This window comes from Anomaloglossus baeobatrachus, chromosome 4 (assembly GCF_048569485.1).
Source record: "Anomaloglossus baeobatrachus isolate aAnoBae1 chromosome 4, aAnoBae1.hap1, whole genome shotgun sequence".
Lineage (NCBI taxonomy): Eukaryota > Metazoa > Chordata > Amphibia > Anura > Aromobatidae > Anomaloglossus > Anomaloglossus baeobatrachus.
The window spans coordinates 477,317,089-477,331,565 of record NC_134356.1 but is presented as its reverse complement, the minus strand read 5'-3'; the positions used below and the strand labels follow the sequence as shown (position 1 = coordinate 477,331,565).

The window sequence follows — 14,477 nt, the reverse complement described above, 5'->3', positions numbered from 1 at the left end:
TCCTCTACAAGATGCTTTCAAAGCAACTAAATACAATGTGCGGCACAGAGCACATCACAGTCCCCAGCCCCACATGTACGCAGCGCACCACACTGTCAGGCCAAAATTACACAAAACAAATCGGAACTATTAAATCATTCACTTACATGCACCGGAGTTTTGTGCATGGACCATCAAATGGGGCCTCAATATTCTATTTGCAATAACAACAATGTGCACTAATCTCCTTAGAACCTAGAACACACTTAAATGGATATTTAACCCCTTCAACCCAGGCGATTTTTTTTTTTATTGCTCCCCTTTGTCCGAGAGCCATAACTTTATTTTTCCATCAATCTTGCCATATGAGGGCTTGTTTTTTGTGGGACGAGCTGTAGTTTTAAATGAAACCATGAGTTTTACTATATAGTGTACTGGAAGACTGCAAAAAAATTCCAAGTACGGAGAATTTGCAATAAAAAAAAAAAAAAAAAAAAAAGGGCGATCGCACAATGGTTTTTGGGGTATTTTATTCACCATGGTATGGTAAAACTGATGTGTCGGTGTGATGCCTCAGGTCGGTACGAGTTCATAGACACCAAACATGTATAGGTTGATGGCTTATTTTTTTGCGTCTGGAGCTGTCGTTTTTAACAGTACCATTTTTGTGCAGAGGCAAGGTTTTGATTGTCTGTTATTGCATCTTGCACAAAATTTGCGCACAAAAAAGTAATTTTGTAGTTTAGAATTTTTATTTTTTTTACAGCTACTCAGTTTTTACCGATCAGATTTATTGATTTTATATTTTGATAGATTAGGCGTCTCTGACCGCGGCGATATCAAATGTGTATATTTTTTATTATTTTAACCCTGGGGCAAATGAGAGGCGATTTTAACTTTTTTTTTTAGTTTGTTTTTTTTTTTTTTTACTTTTTTTAACTTTTTTTTAATTTTACTAGTCCCCTAGCAGACTATAAGGATCAGCAGTCTGATCGCTTGTGTATTTCTGTAGATCACAGCTACACAGCAGAGATCTACAGAATTGCTGATTTACTCACACACACGTGCTCTGCCGGCAGTGAGAGGAAGTGACTCAGAATAGCTACAGGAGTCATCATAGGACCCTGCGCTACCATGGCAACCATCGGCTAGACGTGATCACGTCATGTGATTTTCAATGGTGGCTGGTGAGTACAAGCTTACCGCGCCGGGCATGAACATCGGGCTGTCACAGTTTAACCCCGTTCTAAGGGGTTAACAGGCACGGGTGGGAGGCAGAAAAATCAGCTGATATGTGCGGGGATCTCTGCCCCTGTGGCAAGGATTACCCTGACACGATCCATGACGTACCCAGTACGTTATGTGTCGTGAAGAGGATGTGTCGTGAAGAGGATAAAAAAAAATGCGTAATTTTTTTTTTTTTCATAAATCAACAGTGTACATGAAAATAAGAAGCTTTGCAATATATCTTATCAGAGAAATCCACTCATTTATCCTCCTGGACTGATAATTCTCAGTTCAAGGATAAAATCCATCTTCAGTGCATGACAGGATGACAGTTCGTTCTAATGAACTTTCTACAGAATGCCTGTGTCTGCCTCCAGCCGCCGCCCCCGTCCTGCCTCCAGCCGCCGCCCCCGTCCTGCCTCCAGCCGCCGCCCCCGTCCTGCCCCCAGCCGCCGCCCCCTCCATCCCCTTTGAATTCTAAAAGCACCAACTGCCATCTCCTCTCTCCGTAATGGAAAAGTTTTCACTGAACACAAAAATTACCCAGAAATTGACAATTAATCAGTCCTTAAAAATAAAAATGGGCAAATTTGTCTGAAAAGATTTAAGACGTTGCTTATTTACATGTGTACTATAGATTTATGAAATATTAACTAATACATCGGTTAGTCTTTGACAGTCAGCATAGAGAAAAATCCCCCCCCCCCAAAAAAAAATAAAATGAATAAATATATGTATAGCATCAAGAATGCAGAAAAATAGCTAAATTGCTCAAAACTATTTCTCTTTCACAACTTAAAAGTCTAAAGCGGGCTTTACACGCTGTGACATCGCTAGAAATTGCTAGCGATGTCGAGCACGATAACACCCGCCCCCGTCGTACGGCCGATATGTGGTGATTGCTGCCGTAGCGAACATTATAGCTACGGCAGCGTCACACGCACATACCTGCTCTGCGACGTCGCTGTGACCGGCGAACCGCCTCCTTTCTAAGGGGGCGGTTAGTTCAGAGTCACAGCGACGTCACAGCAGCGTCACTGAACCGCCGCCCAATAGAAAAGGATGGGCGGAGATGAGCGGCCGGAACATATGCCCACCTCTTTCCTTCCTCCTTTTCTGGTGGACGGAAGTAAGGAGATGGTTGTTCCAGCGGCGTCACACATAGCGATATGTGCTGCCGCAGAAGCGACGAACCACATCGCTACTGTGAGGAAAATGATATTTTTTTTTAGGACGACCTCTCCATGACCACCGATTTTTCACTCTTTTGCGATAGTTTACGGTCGCTCAGACGAGTCACACGCTGCGATCTCGCTAATGAGGATCCGGATGTGCGTCACAACCACCGTGACCCAGACTATATCTCCTTAGCGATATCGCAGCGTGTAAAGCCCCCTTAACTCATGAAATGGATGGTGCAGAACGCATATATTAGAAACCCTGTGTTAAATATGGGAGATCTGTACACAGAAGGCCTAGCTTATCAGAACCTACCAGACGTTAAGGGGGTTGTTCAGATGCATAAATAGCTGGTCCAACGTGTCAGCCGAGTTCATCCACATATCAATTCTTGTTTGTGGCTCCAGCATTGATAGTTAAATGGACAAACAGTCCAATTTTGCAGATCAGGAAACTAATTGTCTATGGGACACAGAACATATGAATCCCATTTTAAAATGGATTTCTCCAATGGAGTAAGATTGAGATTTGAGCACTGACACAGCTTCCTCGGAGATCGATCAAGTTGGCCATTGACATGTTAATAAAAGTTTAGCAGTGCTTAGCCAAAAACATGCAGGAATGGGATCGGAGAGAAACAGGAGTTGTCCACATTCTTTAAAAGGGAATCTGTCAGCAGGGTTTTGCTACCTCATCTGCGAACAGCATAAATTTAGGCAAAGAGATCCTGAATCCAACCTTGCACAACAGATTACTGGCTGCAGCCATTCTGACACTATCAGAATTTTTAGCTTTAGCCATGTACCAGAGCGGAGAGAGCTGTCCCGCCACACCAGGCTCTCAATAGATTGTACATTGACAGTGACGTGTCAGAGGATGGGGTGTGCCAGACTGCTATGCGCCTGACATTGTAGTCCCAGCAATGATAAGTCCTGCTGTGTTCCACTGCTTAAACAGCAAATAAACTACAGATTGGACCTTGACAAGACAGGCAGCCCTGAATTCTATGTCTTAACCCTTGCAGCATGCTGTCTTCAGATTACATAGCAAAAACTTGATGACAGATTCCCTTTAAGTATATGATCTATAACAAAATACGCCCAGCACTCTTTACTCATCTGATGCTCATGGGAGCTGAATCATCCCTGAAATGCATAAGAAAAAAACCCACAAAATATCTCTTTAGGACATTATCACACATTTCATAATTCAAGTGACTCACGTTATCAGGGATTGTGCCAGTACTAGCTTGCCGCTTACAGTAATGGCTTGTTATTCTGAGAAAGGAGAAGTGAAACTGTGCAGATCAGTGGGCAGGGAGGGAATTCCAGCAAACTACATGAAGCGGCAGAGAAAACAAATCATGTTAATACTTCACTTGTTCATGTTGAGGAAGGCTGAGAGCTGGAGGAGTCCTAAAAGAACCTCTTATTACCTCTTATTTTTATGAAGAGTTTGTTAAGTATTGTTTGAGTATCTTTTGTTTTAAATTTAAAGGGATTGTCCAGTGTCTGAAGAAAAGCCTGCACTATTACTACAGACTGCAAAACTGACAGTGTGCAACACATGCACGTGGTCACAATCACCGTGTTCCCAGTGCGGATGACAGTCACATGCCATTTGTGGTCACGTGCAGACTAGACTCCTGGGCAATTCTCAATAGTTTTCTATAGAGGGAAAAATGAGTTGACTGCTGGAGAGGAGAAACGGGGTTAATGCTGCACTGCTACTGAATGAAAAAACTTGATTATTAATAAACTTCTTTTATTTCATAGGTCTACGCATTTCAAGGCTCTAGTCTCCTTCAGGACAAGAAAGAAAAATCAATATACTGCTCTGGCAAAAATTAAGAGACCACTGCAAAATTTTCAGTTTATCTGATTTTTCTCTTTATAGGAATATTTTTTAGTAAAAAGTAAATTGTTCTTTTATTCTATAAACTACTGACGTTTCCGAATTTCCAAACAATGTATATGTTATATTGTTGATTTTTCTTTACATCCTTTAAGGTGTAGTCAAGGAACTGTGATGTTTTTAGCAGCTAGCTTGGGATATATACCCTCAGCCTGCGCGCTGTGCAATTGTTTGATTATCTTCTATTCTAATAAACTTTGATTTGAACAAAAAAGACACTTACCCATATTACACCCAGTCTGGGAATGTGGGTTCCTATACTCAATTTTATCTTAACTACCATATCGGGACACCATTATGGAGTTACCATCTGTATTGTTGTATCTACTCATGCTGACTTACGATCATTGCAGCGAGACTGTATGCTTCACATTGTTGGTGCATATGAATTGCATGCACGAGCTTTGAACCTAGATTTTGACTTCTAGCTGATCCATTGGGTGCGCACAGTTTATTTATACATTGTTTTCTTACCTTAATAGATTCTGTACACTTTACACCCATAAATGGATGTTTGGTGACATTATATGGTGCTGTTCATGTGTACAATTCATGTGCTAATTATGTCCATTGTATGGATAGATTAATTCCTTTATAAAATCACACATAGCCCAATGGAGATATTTTCTCCTCCCATTGATTTATCTGAAAATGTGGTTTCCACAATTGGTCGATTCTCTGCACTTTGCACCCTAATTGTATTTTAACTGTTTTGTTTTGCATACATATTTAATAAAGTATTTTTGATATTTTTACAATTGTGGATGTATGGCTCCAGTGGTCATATTACTGCTCACGTAAAATACAGGAAAATCGTGAGGGTGAGCACATTGCACAATGTCAGGATTCATTCGTCTGCAGTCATATAGCAGGACTGTAGACTTTCCTTCTAAGACCAGACAAGCCCTTTAAAATTGCAATAAATATCATTTCTCTAGAAACACTACAACCAATATCATGTAGGAATATTTGTGTCAGATGTCGCTGACTCAACATTCATTGGTGTGATCCAACTAAGGATGCCACTAATGTCAGCTTGCTTTCTGCACCAGTAGCGCTCCAGATGCATACAGTAAACAAATCCAATGGTTACCATCCAACCAATAGACGTTAAAAAAGGTGTTCTTTTGGTCTCGGCTGGGCTTGTATGACATGAGATGGCTGTCTGCCACTAGTTCAGCCAAAAGCACACCCCCATACGCCCTTATCTGAATAGGCAGAGGGGAGAAAGTTGGCGATGGAGTGATATCATCCATTGTGAATGCTGTGCATATGTTCACATTTGATAACACACCATTAAATAACCTGATTATGTTATAAAAGTGTCTATGACAAACAGGCAGCTTAGTTCTGTAGTATCTAATCTCTGAAGAGTGGCAGGTTAGTAATGTTGTCTGGGCGCTCTGATACCGGCTGCTCAGAGACTTTCTGGAGAGGAAGGAGGGGGTTATTTTGGGTAAAAAGGAAATGCTTTTTGGACAAAATAAAAAGGCGTTTTCCAACTATAAACGATTAAAGATAGCACAGAAAAAACATAATATAATATATCGTGATGAAAGGCTGCTCTAAAGTTTCTTCATTGTGGACAATCTTAGTTATGAGCGGCTTCCAAGGGAATGTAAAGGAAAGAGGGTATGTGCGCACGTCTCTGCGTTCTATTCTGCAGCGTTTAAGTCACTGCATGTGTGCGTTTCAAAACGCAGCCGAAAAGCTGCGTTTTGAAAGCATTGTGCATGCGGAATTCATGCGTTCCAGATGCTTGCTCTGCCACAGAGTGGGAAAAGCATCCGGAATGCACAAAAGTAGTAACATGCTTGCTTTTTAGAACGCTGCGTTTTGGCAAAATATTTCAGCAGCCGAATCTCTGCGTTCTAAAACGCAACGTGCGGATAGATTATGCACAGTCTTCATAGATTGTGCTGGAGACACAGAACGCATGCTTTTACACTGTGGTGCAGAACGCAGCGTAAAAGCATGAAAAAAAAGCACATGTGCGCACACAGCCAGAAAGAACTGACCTGTAAATGCACAAAAAGATCAAAAACAATAATATGATTATAAATTATCTACCTAGATTGTGACACCATAAATACTGTAGTTGTATGTCACGTTTTGGGATTTTTATGCTGGAAAACTGCAGGCAGCAAATCACTTCTTCACCACCTCTCGATTTTGGAGAAAAGTCCTTTAACACAAAAAGCCGCCCTGTATTACAATCTCATGCAGAGTTCTGCAAGTGAAGCCAGGTTCACACGAACGGGTTTTATTCAGAAGATTCTGATGTTTTTTCTCTCATTTTTCATCCGTATTCAATTCATTTGTATACAGCAGCAATCAAAATATCACAAGACTACATACAGGTACAGGTGTTTAAGAATCGGAAGGTATCTGAAATTGGGTGCCATACTGTGTGTATGAAACCAGTTTTAGTTTTATTTTTTTTTAGTGCATCTATAGACTTGAATGAGTGGCTCAGCTGACAAAAAACTAGTACATACTGTGATTTTTTTTCACTTGCAGAGTCACTCTATAGGAGAGGGGGGGGGGGGGGAACAATACAAAAACAAAAACACTAATCTGCACTGCCCCATTGAATAACACTGGTCTGAGCTTTTGTTTTTTTTTTGTAGGACCGCACTTGAACCAAATATATGCTCTTGTGAATTTCTTTAATAGCTGTCCTACTTCAGAAAATCACGTACATGTTTGTTAAACCATCCCACAATGGTCACTGCAGCTTTCGGGCACATCTGGACTAAAGCCCGCTTTACACGGGACGACCGACTGTGCGATTTCACAATCGATCGTACCCTCCCCCGTCGTTTGTGCGGCACGGGCAATTAGTTGCCAGTGGCGCACAAAGTCGTTAACCCCCATCACACATACTTACATGCTGAGCAACATCGCTGTGGGCGGCGAACATCATCTTCCTGAAGGGGGAGGGACGTTCAGCGTCACAGCGACGTCACACAGCGGCCGGCCAATAGAAGCGGAGGGGCAGAGATGAGCGGGACATGAACATCCCGCCCATCTCCTTCCTTCCGCATTGCCGGCGGGTACCGCTGGACAGAGGTAAGCTGTGTTCATCGTTTCCGGGGTGTCACATGGAGCGGCGTGTGGTACCCCGGGAATGATGAGCAACCGGCGCCATTTTAATTAAACGAGATTATGAAACCGAGCGACGAGTACACAACTCATGATTTGTGAGCGATACTGTGTCGCTCGGAGTTGTCACACAGCCTGACGTCGCAAGCGATGCCGGATGTGAGTCACAAAAACCGTGACCCCCGACGATCTATCGCACGATAGATCGTCTCGTGTAAAGAACCCTTTACTCTCAAAGTCTACACACACACACACACACACACACACACACGTTTGACCGGCAGCTACCTCTTGGCTACCTATGGAAAGGAAACCTTGACTTAGCATTGCTCTCTGCAAGAGCCGCTTTCAGTCTCTCCTGCCAGCGACTTAAGATGTACATATTTAAGTATAACCCAGCTTATTCATTCCAAGTTTAGGATTTGGTGCTGAGATTTCTGCATCATTTCTGCATCACTTGAAAGGAAAAGCACAGAATAAACTATGCAAGTTTTTTTGTTACATTTTTGATGCACATGATTTTTCCCCACTCATTAGAGAGGATTGAAAATGCAGCAAAAAACAATGAAAGAATTGACCTGCCTGCAAGGAGAAAATACTCAACGAGTGCATGAGGCTTCAGGATTCTCATTCACTTTGCTGGCGTCAGGAAACTAGGGTTTGTGACAAAACTGAGCAGAAAAAAAATGCAACAAAAACACAACAAAACTGGAATGTGTGCACAGGCCCTGAGGATTAGCAGCTGGGCTGTTGGCGAGTAATAATTGCTGTAAAGGATAGTGTGTGATTAAATATTAGCATTGGTCTATGAAGAAGGCCAGAATGTTAGGAAAACCCAGTTGCAAATAAAAATGAGTCACGATGGAAACGTTAGCTTAATAGTTTATGCGCCCACGTAGCGTTCTGTCCCTGCAGAAATTTCTGCAGCGATTTGAACAGCACACGTGTGCTTCAAATCGCTGCAGAAACAGTCCGTACTGAAAAGCAGATTACATGCGCTCTGGATGCAGTCTCTCCCATAGACAGAGCGGTGGCTGCATGCAGAGCGCACGAAAGAAGTGACGTCACTTCTTAGAACAAAGCGCTTCAGCAGTAGCCGAAGCCCTGCGTTCTAATACGCCACATGGGCATGGATTAGGTACAACCTTCATGGATTGTGCTGGGGACGCAGGACGCATGCAGTTACGCTGCAGTGCAGACCGCAGCGCAACTGCATGAAAATACGCTATGTGGGCACATAGCCTTCGGGTAACTTGAGGCTGACGCCGATACTAAAAGAAAAAGCGAGTAAATATTGGTGGACTACACGTCAAGCAGTTTGATAATTGAAATAGACTTGTACTGAAGCCAAGATTATATAAATGTAAAATAGGCCGAGACAAGCACAAGACACCAAGTCACCTTCAACATAACAGGAACATTTTGGTTTGGAGTTTTCTAATACAGAATTATGCGATTCAAAATGTGCCAAAATTTTGCAGGTGCTGTGATCATGCACAAAACTGTAAAATTGTATGTGTTAAGGAAATCACAATCAAAAAAACACATACATATATACAGTCTGGTGTGTGTGTGTGTGTGTGTGTGTGTGTGTGTGTGTGTGTGTGTGTGTGTGTGTGTGTGTGTGTGTGTGTGTGTGAGATCGATTGATCTATCTATACACACACATTTTATTTTTTTATTGTCAAAAACTGGAGTTTGTAAACAACTTTGTCATGCATTTGATCTTTTCAGCTTTGGTTTTTTTTTTCAGCTGCTTCGAAAGACGAAAAGAGGGTTTCTTGGTGGCTAAAATGATAAAAAAAAATCCAAAAAAATCCAAAAAAAAAACAAAACAAAAAAAAACAGGGATTTCCCAGCTGTGTTTTTCCCTAATGTGTCCTCTGTTTTACCAGGCATATTACAAAATTTCTCCAAACTAAAGTGGTAAACAGGGCTGTAGAGTCAGAGCTAGTTTTGGGTGGAGTGGGTAAAAATCTACCAATTCCATTTTTTAAGAGAAAACAGAATCTTTTAATATTGTATAGTAAGATTTTATAATTGCTGACTGCTGGCCATTTATGAAGGGGTTGAGACAATTGGGACAAGTAGAACAGTTAGGCTATGTGCCCACGCTGCGGATTTTGCCGCGGATTTGCCGTGGATTTTCCGAAAATCTGCAGCAGCGGCACTTCCAAGCCATTTCAATGGCATTTTGGAAATGCTGTGTCCATGCTGCGGATTTTTCCACGGCGGATTTGCCGCGGATTTTGATCCGGAAAAATCTGCAGCATGTCAATTATTGTTGCGAATTTTGGTGCGGATTTTGGGTATAGAATGGGGGAAAAAAAAAATCTGCATCAAAATCCGGGGTAATCTGCGGTAAATCAGCGGCAAAAATAAGGTGCGGATTTGCCGCGAAAGTCGCGGATTTTCATGCAGAAACATCCGCAGGTACATTCTACCGTGGACACATAGCCTTAGGCTTACAGACTCCGCTCACAGCACAGCACTAGAACATTCGATAGCTTGTTATAGGGAATCTGTCAGCAGGCTTTTGCTATGTATCTGAAGATAGCAGGAGAGAAGGGTTGAAAACCCCATTTTAGGGACACACTTTATTACGAGGTTTGGTGCTGTTAACTTATAGTGAAGATTTTATCATTAGTATACTACTATACTATTGCTGGGACTAGCTGCCTCACGCTAAGTCGTCCAACCACACCCCCAGCACAGATTAGCAGCTCACTGTCTATATACAATGTTCACAAAAAGCTGTGGTATGGGCAGGGATCGCTTTCTCTGCACTACATCATGCAACATCTAAGTACTCTGCATCAGAACTGCTGGACCCAGTAAATTAAGTGATAAATCGCTGGATTCAGAACCTCTTACTTCATCATTTCAGATGAGGTAGCAAATACCTGATGACTTTTTTTTTTGTTTAAAGATGGTTATACCTCAATGATTGATTTTTGTTGGTCTGACATTTTTAAAGGAATCAACAACAGTTTAAATCAAATTTTTATTTAAATGTTTTCTCCTTTATGAGCAGTGTTTGTTTTTTTTTATTCCACGTGTTTGAAAATAGTTTGATAAAAAAATAAAAAAAAAAAAAATCCTGTTAAGCAATAACTGAAACCTGGCTCTTACCTTCCATGGGCATGAAAATCCAGGTGGATAAACTGATCCTCATGGGATACCGCTCTCTTGGCACGTTGGTGTTTTTGGTGTAAGTTGTCCGTGTCATAAGACAATCCTTCATAATGTTTAATATAATTATTCAACTTGTTTCCATATTGACCTGTAAACGAACAGCAAAAAAAAACACATTTTACTTATACGTACAACACAATAGTTAAGAAATCAGTGAACAAACACTAATGTAAGGGTTTATTAGGTCAAGTACATCATCTGACAAATTTAGTACAGAAGGCCAACTCTGATCCTGCTAGTTTGAAGGGAACCTGTCATCAGAAATTTGGCTTTCAACCTAAATGTTTCCCCCTCTGCAGCTCCTGGGCTGCATTCTAGTAAGGTTTCTATACTTTTTGTGCCCCCTTTTAAACCAAAATAAATACTTTATAAAACTGTACCTTTTGGTTTGAAAATCTTGTAAATTCTCCATGGGGGCGGGCCGTCTGGCGTCCGTTGCTGTATCTTACGCCGTCCCCCCACGCTTCAAATCATCCCTCAGGACGCCGCCCACTGCGCCCGAGGTCCCGTGCACGCCAGGACACCTGGTGACGTGGTCGCAGGCACGAGAGTATGGGCGGCGCTGTGATTGCAAGTGCCCGCCCATGATTGAATGATTGAAAAAGCTGTCACAGAAGTCACACTGAGGCAGTATAAAAGACCTAAAGGTTCCTACCCCCATTCAGATGAGCCCTGCACAGTAGAGCCACTCACATAAATCACCATCTATATACCAGTCCTTCATAGGCAGCCGCGAGCCACACATCACAGACCCGCAAACCATAAATCACTCTAGATCCACAGGTTGGGATCCCTGGTTTACATATCAAGGTTTGGGCATGTTCCCAAAAACACTTGAATAGACAAAGATTTATTTGCCTGCAGAAGCAACAATTGGGTTTTAGGAGCTTACTGCACACAGATATAACAGATCTCAGTAGCATGCGAAGGGCGAACCTCTGCGGCAATAGCAGACAGTTTATCAATTTAACCTCAGATCATACATATTACTACCCAGGTACAAACTATATGAAACTAAGCTGCCGCATTTACACACAGGAATAGTTATGTCAGCTTAAGGGAATACCACCAGGGTCTTACTACTCAGAGCAGCATGATGTAGGGGCAGAGACCCGGATTCCAATCATGTATCACTTACTGGGCTGCTTGATAGCATTTTGATACAATTACTTCTATCTGCTTCAGAGCTAGCAGTTCTCTGAATACGGAGCTCTTTATAACCTTGTCCACAACACTGATTGGCTGTTGACCATATAGAGTGAACACAGAAGGCTGCCAATCAGTGGTAGAGGCGTGGCTATACAGAGCTCATAAATATGGAGAACTACAAGGCAGCAAGTTTACTTGTCCTCTAATGATAATATCCTGTTAATAAAACAGTCATTTTATTAAACCTACAGTAAGGGTTCTCTGCCATTATGATATGCTGCTCTCAAATTAGGTGGCAAAAATCTGGTGAAAGATTCCCTTTAATGGTGAGGAGTTGGTTATCTGCACTGCTGGTGACAAAAAGACGAATCTAGGAGACCAAAGAAATTTCTATGCGGTTCGTGAACGGGTTTTCAAAGTCATCTAACGTCTTCATCAGGACAAACCACACGTAAGCAACAGGGATAAAACTGAGGGCACAAGGTAAATACACAATAAGAATGCATAGTTAAAATTGTGCATCTGCAGTAGAGGGTTGCTTTAAGAATATGCATAACTAAAATTACATTTTTCTAGGAATTATATACTGTGATGTAGATGCTACTGGAAACTAGAGGGGGAAAAAACTGGTGTGAAATTAGCAAAAAACAAGGTAAGGCAATAGATTTCACACTCCATCCTAGTGGTTAGAAAACGTCATTTGGCTGTTTAAGGTCATGGGTCCGAAAGGAATCACAAAATAAAAAAATTAAGAATAAAATATCGCCCGCTTCACCTTTGTGATATAGATTGTTTACATTAGGTTTTGATGTGAAATGGACAAATACGGTAAATTGTAATCTTGTCACACTTGGTGCAGGGCGTTTTCACACTCGCTGTGACACTGCCTATTGTGGATTATCACTTGATTATAGAAGTGTTATGTGATATGAAAAGAAAAAAAATAGCAAATAAAATATAAATGTAATAACATCTTGACAGAAAATTAGCTAATGTTTAAGACTACGCATTCCCATTAAATCTTGTCAATTTTCATGTCACCAAGACGCCATCGACCTACCACAAATCAAGCAATTAAAAACCTCCTCTCCTTTAACATTCCAGTCCTTGGTTCAAACTACTAAAGAAGCAATTGTCCTCAAGGAAGGACATCTGTTGTTTTTTCCTTATCTTCTTGTAGCTACTTGTTCCTATGAGAACATCCCCGTAAATGGATTCTAATGTCCTCTAATCTTTTGTCCCTCCGGGTCTGATGCGGCTCTGTGTACTCATTTATCTTTCATGGATGACAGCTTTCCTTCATCTGAATTCTGCGCTCTCTCTCTTTTTTATATTTTTTTCAGGAAAGGTTTCGGCACCTCATAAATAACTAAGTTTGGGTTTTAAACATTGGTCTAGCGGATATTAATGAGCCGGAATATCGCTTGCATTCACATACAGAAAAGCCATCAAATGCCGCGTATTTCCAGCCAGTGGAGCAGATTCACAAACACTGGGTAACTTTCAGACCGTGCACACCAAGACTGTCTAATCTAAAAGGGCGCCAATATTACCACCGTGGCTCATGATGTTGGGTAAATCTGGAGCATCTTTAGATTGACCGGTCTAAGATGACACCACTTAGCTTGCTTGGATTTTTTTTACTCCATCTTATACCACTTTACAGACCACTGTGTCCATTTGAGGCTCACAATCTAAATTCTCTATCTCTGGGTCCTTGGAGTGTGGGGAGGAAATTGAGCACCCCCAGAGGAAACCCACGCAAACATAGGGAGAACATACAAACTCCTTGCAGATGTCGTCTGTGGTGGTATTTGAAGTATGGACCACAGGGCTGTAACGTTACAGTGTCAACTACCGTGCTTTGCTACTGTAAGGCCTAATCCACACGGCATGAAAATCGGTGCGAGTGGAGTGCGTTTAAAAAAAAAAACGCATTCCACTCAGGCCAATATTAGCTTATGTCCTAGCACCCATGAGCAATTATTTTCTCGGCCCTAATCGAACAGAGAAAACAATCGGAGCATGCTGCGATTGTAACACGAGACTCTCTCGCACCCATTTAAGTGTATGGGGCAAGAGAAAAATCACACTGCACTCGCGGACAACCAGTGTACCGCGAGTGCAGTGCGAGAATGGCAATAGCCGGCTGCGGAGGAGTGTCTTGCTAAATTCTCCTAAAAAGGGGCTGAAAGCCAGTACTTACGAAGCGCTCACTGATATCCTAATCAGGTACAAGTACTAAGATTCTTTATAGCAAGATATTATGTATTTTATAATAATAATTAATAATAATAATTTTATTCATTTATATGGCGCTATTAATTCCATAGCACTTTACATAACATAACACATGAATAATCAATGGTACATCGGAATTAGCACTACTTTATAGTCATAGAATCTTATACAATAACAGAAATATGCATCAACATTACCGTATTTTGTAGCATTCCTTCCTCATCGGAGCGACTCGATTAGTGAGGAGGAAGACAACCCGGCCCCTGCATCACAGGAGCGGTGCGTCCACTTGAGCGTCTTGGAAATGTCCCTGTCTCACTGAGCGAGCCCTGTATTTTTATACCAAACTTTGTACATTGTGGTTGTCGTGTGCACAGAGTATAGCAATTGATGACCAGCATGTGATTGCTGAGTCATGGTCATGTAACCTGACCACACGCTGCTGTGGGCACCAATAGCTTCCTACACATGTTGCTAGCTTAACCACT

The 14,477-nt window shown here is 41.7% G+C and overlaps 1 protein-coding gene across 2 annotated transcripts in view; it reads right to left on the bottom strand.

The window, feature by feature from the left end:
• ADAM10 (ADAM metallopeptidase domain 10) overlaps positions 1 to 14,477 on the bottom strand; it is a 271,656-nt gene that overhangs the window by 179,874 nt on the left and 77,305 nt on the right. For both annotated transcript variants that reach the window (XM_075345727.1, XM_075345728.1), the window contains exon 2: positions 10,537 to 10,687. In XM_075345727.1, the coding sequence (XP_075201842.1) occupies positions 10,537 to 10,687 (151 nt within the window). The remainder of the gene's footprint in view (positions 1 to 10,536; positions 10,688 to 14,477) is intronic.